The sequence below is a fragment of the Fringilla coelebs genome, assembly GCF_963513975.1.
Source record: "Fringilla coelebs genome assembly, chromosome: 2".
In the NCBI taxonomy this organism is placed as follows: domain Eukaryota; kingdom Metazoa; phylum Chordata; class Aves; order Passeriformes; family Fringillidae; genus Fringilla; species Fringilla coelebs.
This window is the reverse complement of record NC_140029.1, coordinates 18,282,998-18,298,892: the sequence shown is the minus strand read 5'-3', so window position 1 is coordinate 18,298,892 and position 15,895 is coordinate 18,282,998. Positions and strand designations below refer to the sequence as shown.

Sequence of the window (15,895 nt, the reverse complement as noted above, 5' to 3'; positions counted from 1 at the left end):
TACAGGAAATACAGCCCAGAGAAGATGTTGTAGAATGTTCTGAAGTCAGGTGAGATTTAACACAATTTTTATGCTATCCAATGAAGAAATAACACCTGAGCATGTAAGTATAGCTGCACATGTTCTTAGTATTGATCACAGTAGCTACTCTGCCATGCTCCACTTCTGTGGTCCTTACCTGCTTTACTTGGAGGGAAGAGCTTTGTTCCTATTGCTACAAAAATGGAATCCAGACTTGTTATTTGATAACAGTCATGCACTGAGTCAGTTAACTCTTCAAAGGTCAGTGAATAATGCAATTTGGTGCAATTCTTCCTAACTGAATGGCAGAGGTAATGACTGAACCTGCATGGCTGTGGCTGAGCTGAATGAAGATTACTTTTCACCTGAGGCAACTAAAGAACTTTTGGATCTACAAACAAAAAGAGTTTTCTAAAGCTGAGTTAACAGAAAAAAAAATTCAGAAAAGCATAATCACAGCAGGAAAGCTGGCCTTACAGAAGTGGGCACTCTGCTGTGCTCAGATACCACATTGAATTTTGATTTCAAGTAAATCTTAAATATAAATGCTTCTTTGGTCAGTATCAGCATTTGACTCTCTTTATGAATTTAATGACATTGTTCAAGGATCAGGCCAGTGGTTCTTGCTAGCAAACATGTAATCTTTCTCATTTTTTTCTCCTTAGTGATTGTTTTTATCCAAGCTCTCATCCACTGAAAAATTTACCACTTAGAGTCCAAATATTCAAGTGAGCATTTAATGACATTAAAGAAATATTATCTATTGATTTCACTGGGAAGGAAGAGCAAACTCTTCTCGTTGTAAACAAGACCCAAGACTGACATTGTTATCTAATCTGCAAGGGCTGACAGGATATGTTTTTACCAGTATCTTAATGCAGCCACATATAATTCTCAATTTGCTCTGAGCTCAGCTCATGTGTGGGGGTGTTTCTGTGTGATAAATGTCTTTCAATTACTTAGCAATAAGAAGCTGCTTCCTTGTTGCACAGACATCAACCCTCATTTGTCACCTTTGTAAACTGATCACCATGGCTGCACCAATCTGTTGATTACTTACTTTGGTTCATACACAAGAAACATTACAAATATTGGTATTATTTATTTTATTTCTGCCAATATCAGCTCGCTGTATTTACAAGCCAAATGAAGGGCACTGGGATGTGCTAAGATTGTAGGGTTGTGGTGACCTGTGGGGGCTGTGTGAGCACAGAATCCTAAGGTTTTTGGGGGGTTTTTGGGGGGTTTTTGTGGGGCAGGAATATTTCTGCTCCCTTTGACTGTAGAAAGCTTTATTGGAAATCTGGTTGGTTTTCAAGGGAAAAAACAATACTTAATCAAATGGTTGTAAGTGCTTATCCAAGACCAACTTCTTGAAGACAGAAGAAGACTAAACATACAAAGTGAGACCAAGGAAAACAGCAAGGATGTGCAGAATACAGGTGATGAGAAGCTGATGTTTGGTGTTGCAGGTTTATTCCTGTGACAGCTCAAGCACAGACTGTGGGTGTTACTGGCTTCTCTGAAGTGCTGCCTCTGCCCGTGGCATTGGGTGGTGTGAGGGGCCTCTTGATCTCCAGCACCCCTGCAGAGCATGCACATGTTGGCCAGCTCAGCCATAATCTTTTCTCCAAGAGGGCAGAGAGATGCAACCAGGCTGAAGAGTTGCAAGAGGCACGAATTGCTATTTATGTTGGTGTTAAAGATGTGTCTGAGCTGGTGGGAGAGGTGTCCCCAACCTGTTCCTCCCCAGCATTTTTCAGGATCAGGGCAATGAGAAAAGTCAGCAGTGTCCTGCTGCATGCCAAAGTCATAATAAATAATGAGCAGAGAAAATTTCACTTTTCCCCTCTCGTTTTTCTATAGTTTCAATCTGTTTCCACAGGGGGATGGGGCTCTGCTCAATCTTAGTTCCACTCTACCATGGTTTTCAAGGCATGAGCTCAACACAATTCTTGGGTGGGGCCACCAGAACCTCCAGTTTCCAAATAATTTAGCATTTCAGTTCTATCCTTTGTTAACTGTTTCTGCAGTGGTCTGAGCTGGGCTTGAACTCCTGAGATTTGAGACATTTCCAGACATTATCGTCATCTTAGAGGTGTTACAACATGCAGTTGACTATCAATTTGTAAAAGTGGGGTTTTGACCCTGGTTATAATTTCAATTTGTGTTACTTGGTGCTCATTGACAGAGGTCAGCCCGTCCCTGCATCATCAATGCACAAGAAAATGTCACAGTTTGCTCCCAAGCTGAGCACCAGCACCATTATCTGTCCAAATCACAAGCCTTTGTTTTCTGAGCTGTAACCTGCCCTGTTAGAAAAAGTGCCTTAAGCTATCACTCAGGGCTCTTTTCCTTTGTCTGCAAAATAATCATACTATTTTTAGAGAAGCTGAGGGCTTTTGAATCACAGAATCACAAAATGGGTAAGATTGGAAGGGACCACAGTGGGTCATCTGGTCCAAGCTCCCTGCTCAAGCAGGATGAAGTGGAAATGCTGCATCCTGTCTTAAATTTACTCTACAGAAAGAATGAATTCTCACAAATAAGAAACACAAGGCAACTATACCATATGATTGCACAAAATTACACATGATGAGAGTGCCAATGCTTCTTATGGCCTTGGGAAAAAAGCCCAAGCAGTATTGGCTTCATCAATCCGCAAACTGATTTTGTATTCATAGTATTACGTTAAAAAAGTGAAAAAAGTATTATGTAAGGTGAATATACACCGTTTGGGGAGGAAGATCAAAATGTGTCAATAGACACTGCCCATGCTAAAAAAAGAAATATTTTACTGCTTTTCCAAAGTGGCTTTACCTGGAAGACAAGTTTATTCCTTTTTGGTTTTTTGTTTTTTGTTTTTTTTTTAATTCCTGCCATTTCATGGGGTCCAGCCCCCCTCTGAGGTTGGGGAGCATCTTGTTTTCTCTCTTCAGTGGGAATTGGACAGATCTGGCACAGAGGTAGCTGTGACCACTCACAAACCAGGCCTGTGTTTTTGGCATCTTGGCCTGGTGAGCACAACAAAAATAGCTTGTAGGCCTACTAGTGAATTTTGTTACATGCCTGTTGGTGATCACCTCTTCTGGTCCCTGCCCAGGGGGCTCTTTGAACATCTTTGGAAATGCCTTAACTCGCTGATCTTCTTCAAAGACTTGAAGAAAATTTCCCTTTATCTTTGAAGGAAAAACAAACTATAAATATTTCCCATACATTTCCTGGCTTGAATGCAGTCAGCATTTATTTCTGCATCAGCAGTGAGTGGGAGGTTTAGCATCTCATGACTTGGCAGAACCAGCAACAGAAATAGAGCAAAAATGTTTGGATGAATAGTTTATTCACTAAAAAAAGGCAATTTTGGGTGGCTGGAACAACTTGTGAATCCCTGCTGAGCAAGGTGGACACTTTCATATGGAATCTGAATAATAGAGGGAGGGTAGTAGTATTTTTTTCACCCCGTTTAAATTAAACATTTCTTGCTTGTTTCTTGTTTTGTTTTGAAAATTGCCCACTTTTCATTTAAAGTAACTTTTGTTTTAGTTTTGATTTAAAATCATACTTGGTTCTATTTCCAGTCTGAAAAATTCTTTGGAACATTTTTCTCCAAGAGTTTATTTTAATGCATAGGAGAAGTTAATTTCAAATAGTAAGATTTCACTGTAGCTGAAAATTTTATTCCTTAAAAAACCTTGCCTAGAATATGGCACTGTGTAAAACAGAGGCTTGTGGCTTCATATCACAAGTAAAAGCTATTTTTCCATAAGATTCTACTTACCAAAATAAGTGAATATATGTTTTTTAACACAAACTGAGTACCTTTCACTGCATGTTGAAGTTATTTTCACAGTGCAGAACCCTGGGAGTGGATGGATGTGTCTTTATTTCCATTTTACACTCAGAATCAGAATCAGAGAGTTAAAGCAGTTGTCTGGATTCTCGTGAGACTGGCATTGTAGCAAAAACCGAGCCCACATTTGGGTTGATTCAAAAATGTCAACAAATGACAGCTGCTGAGCTGCAGGACCCATGACCATGTTTTCCCCTGGATTCTCTCCACAAAGGCGTTCTTCATTCTGGTGGTGACACGCAGCACTGTGCTGAAAGGGGCCTGAGAGCTCTGGGACAGTCACGGTGACAAAATAAAAACAGTTTGAGAAGTGGAAGGTTTAATCCCCTCAAGTCCTTCACCAACAGCGTAATTCTCCTTGTACTTTCATTTCCAGGAACTTCACTGGGGTCATTAATGCTACAGCAGTGTATGGAGAGCAAGCTTGTCTTTTTTTATCCAGTGGGTATGGCCAAATAACAAATGAGGAAAATTATGAAGGGAAAGAAGCAGCTTTGTCACATTTACTATACTTAGCCTTGCCATACTTGGCTCTTGATGCAGACAGCTCTAATTCGGAAAAAGTTCCCTCATTAGCTGGCCCTAAAACATTTACAAAGCATCTGAATAATTGATACAATTTATGGTTTTATTGGTGGGAGCCATTAAATCCCCTTCTCCCAAACAGCATTAGGGAGGAAGCTTGGCAACATGCAGTGAAAAATGGAGCAGCTATTTAAAGAAAGTAAAGGACGAGAAAATCTTATTGAGCTTTCTGAACATGGTAACACTGAACAAGGTAGACTTTCCAAATATCCACTTCTAAAAGTATTTTATAGTAAATGGAGCCAGTGTACTGTCAATGTTACAGGCTTTTCAGTGGAACTTTTACAAGGTCTACCTTTGAAACAACCCCACCTATTTTTTATTTTATGCATGATAACTTAATAAGGTCAACTTGGAATTTGTATTGTTGCTGGATTCTGTGCTGCAAGTGATATTATGGGAAAGGTGGCAAATGCTTAGGTAACAGTCTCTATTACCTAAGGCTCATGTGGGGTTATTTGTGTTGTTCTGCTCTGCTCTAATTAGGATTACATCAAGGTACTGGCTAGCAGAAATAAGTCATAGGGTTTATCTAGCCAAAATTAATGTATATCAAACATACATGTATACCTGAAATAGCCTGCCAAAACTCCAGTCTTGGTCAAATAGGAGAGACTGGCATTTTTAGGGTACAGTTTATTTGACTATAGTGTAGATATCTATGTTCCACTTAGAAGAATTTTGTCCTAAAATTGCTTGTTTCTTAACATTAATTGAAAAAAATCCTCACATGTGCATAGTGCTTTTTAAGTTAGGTGAGAAGAGACCTCCAAGGAAAACTCAGTCTACACTGTCCTACATGTACCCAGCAGTGAGTATGGAGCATAAGGCATGGACATGGTAGTTAAGGAAGCTGGAGAGAGAGTACTGTTTGATGAGTCCTTATCAAAGCTGATGCTATAAGCCTTTAAGTTGAACAAGCATATGAGTTTTAATGCTTTACTATGATCTGGGGAAAAACCCCCTAGCTGATAACATTGGTTTTGAGTTTGATGGAAGAACCTTCCCAAGCAATGGAGCCTTTCATGATTTACTCAGTTTTGCAGATTCCAGCTTCTATGAGCGTGTCAGAAAATTCCACAGGTGTTTAGGCTTTGAGCAGCACAATTCTGTATATACTGAGGCTTCATAGGTAAACTAAATAAATTTATTTGAAAATAAAGGTGCCAGCTTTTACTCATTGCAGGATTTTACCACTTATTTATTTCTAGTATGGTGCTGGAAGCAATTGCTTTCTGTTTTCTCATTTAAAGCTGTGCCATGGTGTGGCCCTGGCCAAACAATAGAACAAGCTATGCATCTGCCAAGGATATCGTGATTCTCTGATTCCAGCCCAGCGGGCTGGAGTTAAAATAATCCAGCTGGCTCAGCAGCTATGGGGATGCCATTTATGGTAGCGCAGTATAAGTGGCAGGACGACTAACTCAGGGCTTCCTTTATCATTTTGCCTTCCCTGCTTTAGGCCCACCAGGACAGGATTTGCACAGTCAGAAATGCTGATTCTTCTGACTTCAGCTCCTTGTATTGTGCTGTCTCTGACAGCACAGTCCAGCTGTTTATTCATGTTTAATACTTCTCCTAAGGGCATTTGTAAAGGAAACAAACTGCCCCTTCAAGGAAAGCAGCAAACAACCTAATCTCTGCTGCATTTTACACAAATTACAGTGACTTGATTCCTACTGTGCCTCAGCCTGTGGCACAGAGTGTCTGGGACACTGTCGAGTTTTCTCTGGTTTTCACAGCTGTTCAGTAGGGACGTTACTTGTACAATTTTTTATATGTGGGGGAGTGAACTACATACCTGCTGTGTATCTAATTGAAAAGCACAGATTCATGGTGTCATATCAGCCTGCTACATGGCAGCCTGTGTGAGCTGTATGGTGGGCACTGCCACGTTGAGCTGCACTATTGCTACTGAAAGGCATGTTCCTCTGATGCAGTGCTTGCCTCCTCTAAAATGTCATTCTCAGTGTTCAGAATCTGCAGGATGAAGCTCTGTATCCTTTCTGTTGTGTTTTAAATGCCAGTTCCTCTGCTCACATTGCTTGCTGAAGCACATAGTGCAGTATATTCCATTTGACATTAACAAAAGATTTTTCATGGACTTTGAAAAATGATGCTATTCAAGCACATGGCAAATAGGAGCAAAACTTATTTGCACCTAGAGGTGTAATTTACACCTAGAGGTGTGATTCCTTCCATCACAGAATGGCTGTCCAGCCAAAAGAGTGAGGTCATTTTGAATAGCATGCAAAGGGTAGAAGTGAAGTTTTCCAAGGTGGAGGTTTGGTCTCCCTTACATGAGTGTCGGGAACACGTGTGTCCTTTTCTGCTGCCTTTTCAGGGCACTATATGTTTTGACTGCAATGACGTGTTTTACCTGCAGGTTATTATCTAAATGTTTATAATATTTCAGGGTTTAGGTACAATCCATTTTGCCTACCTTGATTCATCCATATGGGGGTGCCATGGGTTCTGTCAAACTGAGGTGACCTTGAGAATCTGAGACATCTCCAGGGCACTGGTTAATGTGGGATACTGAAGCTTTGTGCTCTGCTGAATTTGCAAATGGATGTGTCAGTTTGTGATGCTGTTATTTAGACAACTGTGCAAAGCCCTGGGTGCTTCTGCCTACAGAGGTGTTCTAAGCTCCTCCTTACAGACATGAAGAAGAAGAAACTCTATTTGGGTGTTATTAATCTCATTGTAGAGAAGACATGTAAAGCAATTCAAATGCCTTGCATCCTAGATATGCCTATTGTTCTTCATTCCTTGATTTATTTATGCCAAAGTAGTTTATGCAACTAGCTCACATGTACATTGTAGACATTAAGTCAGATCATTGTAATTCCACTCAGGAGGAAATACCTGATAAACAAAAGAGACAACCTGCTGTTACTTAATCATAAGATCTCTGCTTAAAAACTGCAAGACTTCAAAGAAAGGCAGCGACCAAACACCTATGGAGAATGTACCTTTGATATGCATAGTGTGTAGCTCATTAATTGGCTACTGTTTGGCCCAGTGTGGGTAATATGATAAACATCTTGTCACATTGCAGTGCTGTCAGATATCTGATTTTATTGTGGCCAGTCAATTCAAATCAGAATAGATTTTTACTAGAACAGAGGCAGCTGGTATTTGGGTATTTTTAGTAGATAATATCTACGAAGATTTATTTTTCTTATAGAGAAGTTGGGTAAAGGTCTCAAGCAACTAGGATGGAATATTTAATTGGTAAAGTTGTATCAGCCCATACAATAGAATACCCTGAGTTTACTTTGAGGTTGTGGATACCAAATACATGTAATTAAGCATTCTAATTAAGCATTATGGTAATTGTTCATAAAAATTTTAAAAGGTGAAACCTATAAACTTTCTACAATTGTTTTTCAGTAGGTTTTTTATAATACCTTATATTTGTATTCTTTTTTCCAAACTTTAATTGTGACAATAGGAACAGTTGTATTTTGTTAAAGTAACCCTGATCTTTCTCTAAAGGCAATAGCTCATTTGTGTATTCTTTGTGGACACTCATTTTCATTAATAGTTGAATTGTGTATTTTTTATCAGCCAATGAATTAACAAATCAAAACACAGAACAAGAAAACCCCACCTCATGGAATTCATGCTGAGCAAAAAAATGTGTTTATTTTTTCACATTGATATCTTCAGCTTAGGAAATAGTTTGAGATATAACATGCTGTGTCCGATTTCTTTCTAGGTCTCCTATGTAAAAGCTATTGACATTTGGATGGCTGTGTGTCTTCTCTTTGTCTTTGCTGCTTTGCTGGAATATGCAGCAGTCAACTTCGTTTCACGGCAGCACAAAGAGTTTCTGAGGCTCCGGAGAAGGCAAAGAAGACAAAACAAGGTACAGCTGCTCATTACCTGGGGTGTCTGAATGTGCCCTGACTGCCCTGCTCATGTGTGGCTGATTTCCTACCTCACTTTTTGCCCTTGCAGGAGAGTCTTTTTCTAAAGTTTCCTTTTGAGTGATTTACTCGTTGATAAAGAGCTCATAATTGGCTGCTGGGTTTATTTGCAGTATATTAAGTTATCGACAAATGTCAGTAATTGGTCACCAATTCCAAGAAAATTCTTCCCTACATGCAACTGCTGAGGCAGCTGGACCTCTACAAATACTGTGCTACTACGTGGCAACACCAGTGCATAAGGAAGTGTTGGATGCAGTGCCACAGATAGAGGGACGATATTGTCCACATGTGCTGTCATCAGAAGGTGCCTGAGATCTGTCTTTTCTAGTGCTGCCCTAGCTATGCTAAAATGGGAGATTCCCTAGGATACCCCATTGCAATGATTGGCAGTTCTGCCCTCACTTTTACAGCACCAGCAGCTGGTGTCTTTCCCAGCTGAAATCAGGAAACATGGCCGTTTTAAAAAAGGAGAAGGATTAGGAGAATTTCCTCTCTGGATTCTGTCATTTCAGAGTTTGCTACTGATGCAAACTTCAAATTTTTAGCAAAAGACCTCTTTGTGAGTGTCACTATCACGCAATTTTATGCCAGTGACTGACATGTAGAAGAGGGAATTGTTTGTAACCTAGATGTCAGTCTAGAAATAATTTTAGGAAGACTGTCCATCTGTCCTGGGATGTTTTGTTGGTTTTTTTCCAGTAAATCGGGAGACAAGAGTAGACATTAAATTGAGTTTCATTCAAGTCATGATCATTCCCATGTCTAGAGTATCTGGAACTATAAGCTCTATATATATATTTGCTAGGTGAAGTAAATATTTGCTTGAGCTGCACGAGTGCTTCAAGCCCCAAATAATGGTTTCCTTTACAAGAGGGATGACAGCAATGGCACAGGGCATTTGTGTTTTGACAGGTCTGTCTAATAAATGTTCTGTAGCTAATGTAATATTTGATGGATACTCTGGGAAGAAAGCTGTTCTCTAGTTTAATATTATTGTCAGATGAATTGAGATTCCAGTGAAGATTAGATTACAGGAGAGAGCAGAGATGCTTGCCTGTCTACAGGCCACACGCACTGCCTCTGGAAGCCTTTGTTTTCAAACCCAGCATGGCAGCAGCAGAAGCTTCTGTATGAAATCCGTAATTTCATTTTTGGATGCAAACTCTGTTTTTGTGACCAAGTAGCCATCCTTGGTAAGTAACAGTATCTAGGGACATTACTCAAGTTTATGAGATTTTGGTCCATGGAAGTGGTCAATCATCTGCTTTGAAAACTATTATTTTGGTGAATGTGAAAAGAAAGCCTGTTAAAATCAAATCATCAGAAGACTTGTGTTTATCCTAAACCATGTGGTGCATGGATTCTTTGCAAAATAGGTAACAACATAATTAAATACAAGGAAATATGCAGCTGAGTGAGTGAGACCTATCCATTTGCACAGGCTTGCTTTTTCCCTGTGAATATGGTTGCAGAAATTTCAAAATAGGGAACAGTGTTACTAAGGCAGTTTCTTTAGGAGGTATTTTCTGTGCTTGATTTTGTCTCTCACAATTTTCTCAGTTTATTTTGCCTTGAAAGTGATTCTCCTTGTTTTGCATGATGGTGTTCTCTAACCAAGCCATTCTTCTCTTTGCCTGTTGTGTGTGTGTGTGTCGTCATGCTGCTGCTGTGGTATTCCCATTCTTGCTGCTGCTATCTATGCTGACACTCTGGGGACAGGCACAGACTGTGGCTGTTGGGAATGAGAGCGTTGAGTCCGTGCGGCGCGTGAATGGCTTGCGGAGCAAAGAGTCATCAGCTTACGGGACAGTGAATCAGATCGGCAATTCAAGTTTGAGGGTAAAGCTGTAGTGAGAAAGAGAAAGCAAGAGAGTTTTAGTATGTGCAACGATGCCATAAATCAGCAAAATGGACCATTTTGTGTGGCATCACTAGCAGTCTCTTGCATTCTCTTTGCTAAATGCCCCCACAAAATACACAGTACTGTCCCCAGCATGAACAGCAGTTTCATGTTGAACGTTCTTATGGCCCACCCTTATGCTTGCTTTTTACTGTGGCTGGGCTATGCCACCCCTATTCCAAACCTCTTAGGGAAAGTGCATGCATATTCAGCAGCTTGGTCCTGTGTAAAGATAGAGTGAATGGGGTGGGGGGAGAGGGCCATAGGAAGTGCCTTGAGACAGTAAATCCCACTGTGTCATCTTTCAGATGAGCGTATCCCAACAGAATGTGGTATGTATAACAAAATGTGGTTTTGTTGCTGTGGTATTTATTCCTGAACTGTCAACCTGCAGCCTTCCTCATCATGATGTCCCGAGCTCTGCTTAGTGGAGTATGAATAGCTATGAATGAAAAAGTATTTCCTTGGTTTCTTTTTATTTGCTTGGAGAAGAGCCATGAAGTTGAAATCTTTTACACCGTGCAATGTAGTAGATCAGAAGCAGTATGATAGCAGCTGATGCATCCAGATTAGGGGTGAGTTGTGGAGGTAATAAAATCAATGGTGGAGAAAGAAACGAGCTTAGTGTGCAGCTCACTGCTTGCTACTAGTGGCTGAGGAATGAAACGTGTTCATTTAAATAAAATGGGACTGGGGTTTTAATCTTTCAGGACTTGATTTCCCAGAACAAAATCATTGTGTGAGCCACTCTTGAGCTGTAAAGGGCTTCCAACTTTGATCAAGCTCTGTAAAGTCATGTTATTATAAAATGCAGATGAATTCAGTGAATTTTGTACACTGTAAAGGGACTTAGTAGCTTCCAAAATCAAAGCAAAACTCACAGTTCATATTACACTCAAAATTAACATAGAGGGTTTACAATGCAATAAATCATTCACTTTCAGAGCTACAACATCAAGCAGTAGAAGAGAGCCTTACTTTCTGGATACTTTCTGTTGTAGAACTAATCATATTTACATATATACAAAAACTGAATGTAAAAAGAAAAAAAATCAGGGGCTCTCTAGGAGATATGACCAGCATTAGAATGCTGCCACTGAACAGCTGATACATGCAACTACAAAAGTAGTCCAAGTAAGTACTCAATGCTGTATATCTCACCAATCACAAAGTGCTGGTAGTCCAGTTAAAGTTTGTGTAAATTGGGGTTATCCCCTCCTTTAGGGAAGCTTGCAGAAACCTCTCTTCTCCTTTAGAATATTGTGCATGCACAGAGAGCCAGGGCAGAGCCAGGGCAGTACTCAGAGGGGCCATGTCACTGCAGTGCTTTTGCTGCAGAGCCCTAAGAGCTGGAACTGCTCTGGTATTGCTTTCCCCTGGAGAACTCCCGTCACATAAGTGATGCACACTTGAGAGGTCAGCAGAGGAGATGTAGCAAGGCAGAGGTTTCTGGAGCAATGCTACCATGGTTGCAGCTTTCTGCTCAAGAGAAGGATGTTTATGCACAGAACAGAACATAGGAAGAGATCCTGTGGTGCCACAAGAAGCCTCACAAGCAGGGAACTTGATTTGTTGAGGTATTGCTCACTGAACCAAATGCTGAATGCAAATGTGAAAGTCATAGTCAAGAGCAGACAGTGTAAGAGGGTGGTTGAGCATCTATACTGCATCACTCAGTGCTAATCTAGGGAGAGGAAAAAGGTGTTGAAGCACACCTAGCCACGATTCCTGGATTTGCAACTTCATCTACAGGACAAGAAAATACCTGTTATTAGTTTTGTAAGTCTGTATCTCTGGCACTGCTTTTGTTATTGTCTGTGCTGGGTCTTGTTCTTCTTAGTGCTACAACCCTCAGACCAGTTAGCCGGAGCAAACATCTTAAGAGACCATCAAATCTCTTAAGTCAAGCATCAGATTAATGTTTTTCTAGGAAAAGTCTGGCTTGTATTGTTGATCATCCAGAAATTGTATTACAGATGAGCCATTTGAAAAGACAGCTTTATCAGGACCTGTTGGCATCTTCCACACGCACAAAATCCCTATATCCTCAGGCTGTCAGTGCTTCACTCTGTCTGTCTTCCCCACACAATTTCTCTTGGAGGAAGCATTCAAATTTTGTCCTAAAGGTTCATGTAGTCTTTCTGCTCAATTTAAATACACCCATCAGTGTAAATAAACTTGTATTTAATACTTGATTGCTGAGAGAAATGATTGCCTATTTCTTATATGTCATAGTGTAATAGAGAGAGTACAGGCTGCAGAAGCCAGGAGTCTAATGATACTGAGGATGTAGTGAAGTTACATTATATTAAAATATCAATTTTTATGGTACCAGATCACTTGAAAGAAAATAACTTCTTTTAAAAATATGATTTTTAATAATTAAACATTATTTCTTAGTTTTCAAAATGATGGGCTTCCAGGGAAGCAGAACTGTTTACTCAGGTTCAATCATTCCTTTTTGAAAACAATAATTATTATGTTATATGATCAGTAGTCAAAATGAGTCACAGTGCACTAGTATTCATATCATCATCTCAGAGATGACTTCCTAAATTATATGTGTGATGGTTACCACTGTGACCAAGACTAGAGGTTAAGTTTGGGACCATTAGTGTTAAAAGCAATACGTTCTAGCTTGAATGAAGAACAGTGCAGCTGGAAGATGTGACAGGCTTAATCCCATGTGCAGGGCACACAGAGCAATACAAATAACAATGCTGCAACCAAGGGGGTTCATATGCATGCAGATTAGCAAAGGGGTCACAAATGATGTTTTCAAATGAAAGAGCTGAGACTGGGACTAAGTGTGATTACAGAAGCAAAGGATATCTCTCTAAGCAAAGCTGGAAGCATCTGGTTGAATTCTTCAGAGAATTGTTGGCCTTTGGATGGAGCTGCCAGTGGTGAAGCAAGTACCACAAGTGCCCAAACAAAGTTACTGAGATAATACAGTATTTCTACCTTTCAATAGGAGTAGAGATATGCATTGAGTAACACCAGCTTCTATAGACCATCTCTATCATTTTAATCATGCTGAAATCCCTCTGTCAGATCCCCCAAATAATTTTCTGAGTGTTCTAGACTCGCCCATTGAAAAAAAATCAGTGTTTTCAGCCTGACTTTGCCTTTACAGCGCTTGGCACGGCTGTCCCTGGTGGGAATGTTTTCCTGCTGTCACCCGTGTGCAGCGCATTCGGCGGGAGGATGTGTACGCTCGGCATTATGTAAGGTGCCGCATCATGTGAATAATGGAAGTGCTCAAGGAAAGCCCTTTTGCTGAGCTATTTTTGGTACTCGCTGAACAAGCTCAAATACATGAGTTTCATTGTGAAAAATAGGAATCTGAGTCTGAATGGCTTTTTCTCTCTCTCTCTCTCATCTTGCTTACTTAATGGATTAAAGCGCATGTAGCTTCTGCTGTAGATAAACACCCTCAAGATACTGTGGATACTTTTATTTCTCCAGGGCAATTGCATTAGTGCTTTAATGTAACTGTGCAGATAAAAATCCAGTAGAGGATAAATACACCAAATTATCATTTAGCTTGAAGTTGTAGTCCCACATACAACTGCAGTGAATACTTAGCTGGAGTTAAACAATAGACGCAATTCACTGCATCATTTTGCCATGTCACTTTGTGGCTTCATCTGAATGTCCTTGTCTGTCTTTTTATATTGAGCATGAATAAGCTAAGAACGGCCCTAGTTAATATCAGAGGAAGTATCTGTATTGTTTATAAAATGGACATACCTCACGTACTTTAAACATTTTAAAAACCCCGTCATCTCAAATTTGAAAATTATCTTGATATAAATCCTTAGTCTAGCTCTAGGCACAATCTAGGGACATGAGTTCCCAAAGAAAGAGCAACCTGTAAGAAAAAAGCAATTCAGCCATGGGGGTAGTATCCAAGGAATGGATCAAAAAATTCTAATAAGAGCAGTCTGACAAGATAGAGAGACTAAGTTTACAGGAAATGTAGATTTTTCAGTGAAAAGGAAACACAAAGAAACACTGGAAGAGAAAAATCAGGTTTCATAGTGTCCTGTTTACAAGGGTAATTGAAAGTGAAATGGAAGCTTTTCCCTCCCTTCCTGGAGAAAGGAAGGTTAAAAATTCTAAACAAATTACTGTGTTTTGTGTGTTTTAGTGTGTCAGATGCAAAAAGATGATGGACTATGGTGGGGTGGATTTTTTGCCCCAAACCAAGAAACAGAAGAGAAAATCGATAGTTGCATTTCAAGGGAGAGAATTCTGAAAGCCAAATAAAAAATCCTGAAACGTTCTGTAACAACAAGCAGACTAATTTATGGAACATGTCATACCACTTCTTGAGAAAGTCCCAAATATCTAAACAATAATTGAAGAGGGTAGAGTGCTAGTGCACAGGCTGGAATAATGGAATCCAGGTACCAGAGTAGAAGAAAAACCAGGAGAACAAAATCAGGAGAAAAAAATTAGAATTTCTGTGGGGAAAAAAACCCAAACGAACAGCACCAAACCAAACCAAACAGAAGCCGCAGCAAACAAAAACAAAACAAAACAAAAAAAAAAAAAAACCAAACCAAACCAAAACAAAAACAAAAAAAAACCCAGAACAACAAAACCATGGTTAATCTAGAAAGGGTGGAAACCAGAGAAGTGGGTAACTGGTGGGGAAAAGGTAAGGCTGCAGAATGATGAATTTTTATACCCTCTGAACTGATCAGTGGTACAACAATGAGTACTCTGTGGGGCAGGGGACAGATATTGAAACCGTAGGGACCATGCATGGCACCAAAGCAGCAAGCAGGACACGATGCAGTATAATGACTCACATTGCCCAGCTTGCAAATACTTAAACAAATTATTCCTTATGGTTAAATAGGATAGGAACAGGCAATAAGCTACAGAACAGCAATATTACAGTATTTCCAGTCTGGGGTGATGAAGTGACTGTGTGCTGTACCACATGGGACAGGTAGGACTGGAAAAGTCAGGAGTACTGGATAAAGTTTTTTCTTGTTTGCTCAATAGCAGAACTTCGCTTTAGAAACTCCGAGTCCTCTCTTGTACCTACCCAGCATGCAGTGGCTGAGAGGATCAGCTCTGAACTGACAAGGCTTAGAGACTGAAGTTGCACTTCACTCAAGTGAGTTTGTCCTGGTAGTTACTCATGAGCAGCAGGAGACACACCAAAAATGAACTCTGCAGTTTTCCAGCTCATGAAAGGTACTCTCCAGCTGGGTGCAAATGTCTTATTTCTTATTATACCTAGGGGAGAGTGCAAACTGAAAATAGGGCAGAGGAAGGTAGAAAGAGACAGGAAATATTCCTATTCTTGAAGCTTTAAAGCAACAAGCAGCTTTTTAAGAACCATCTGCCACAGGCACCAGATTTTTGTTTTCCAGATTATTTTAGAAAATGGTGATTCTTTCATTGGATGTGTTCTGGCCCACCTCATTTCATGGGGAAAAAAAAGGCAGTGATAAAATTGTCAAATATATGTTAATGATAAAAAAATATAAGGAAAGTAGACTTCAGAAGGAGTATGTTTAACCTAAGCTGCCCCTACCCAGGACTCCAGATAGAGAGTGAAAAGCCATCACAATCCCCAGA

General features: G+C 40.0%; 1 protein-coding gene across 2 annotated transcripts in view; it reads left to right on the top strand.

The window, feature by feature from the left end:
• Nucleotides 1-15,895, top strand: part of GLRA2 (glycine receptor alpha 2) — a gene marked incomplete at both ends in the record, with an annotated part of 121,484 nt that overhangs the window by 85,993 nt on the left and 19,596 nt on the right. For both annotated transcript variants that reach the window (XM_084226262.1, XM_084226263.1), the window contains one exon: nt 8,181-8,330. In XM_084226262.1, the coding sequence (XP_084082388.1) occupies nt 8,181-8,330 (150 nt within the window). The remainder of the gene's footprint in view (nt 1-8,180; nt 8,331-15,895) is intronic.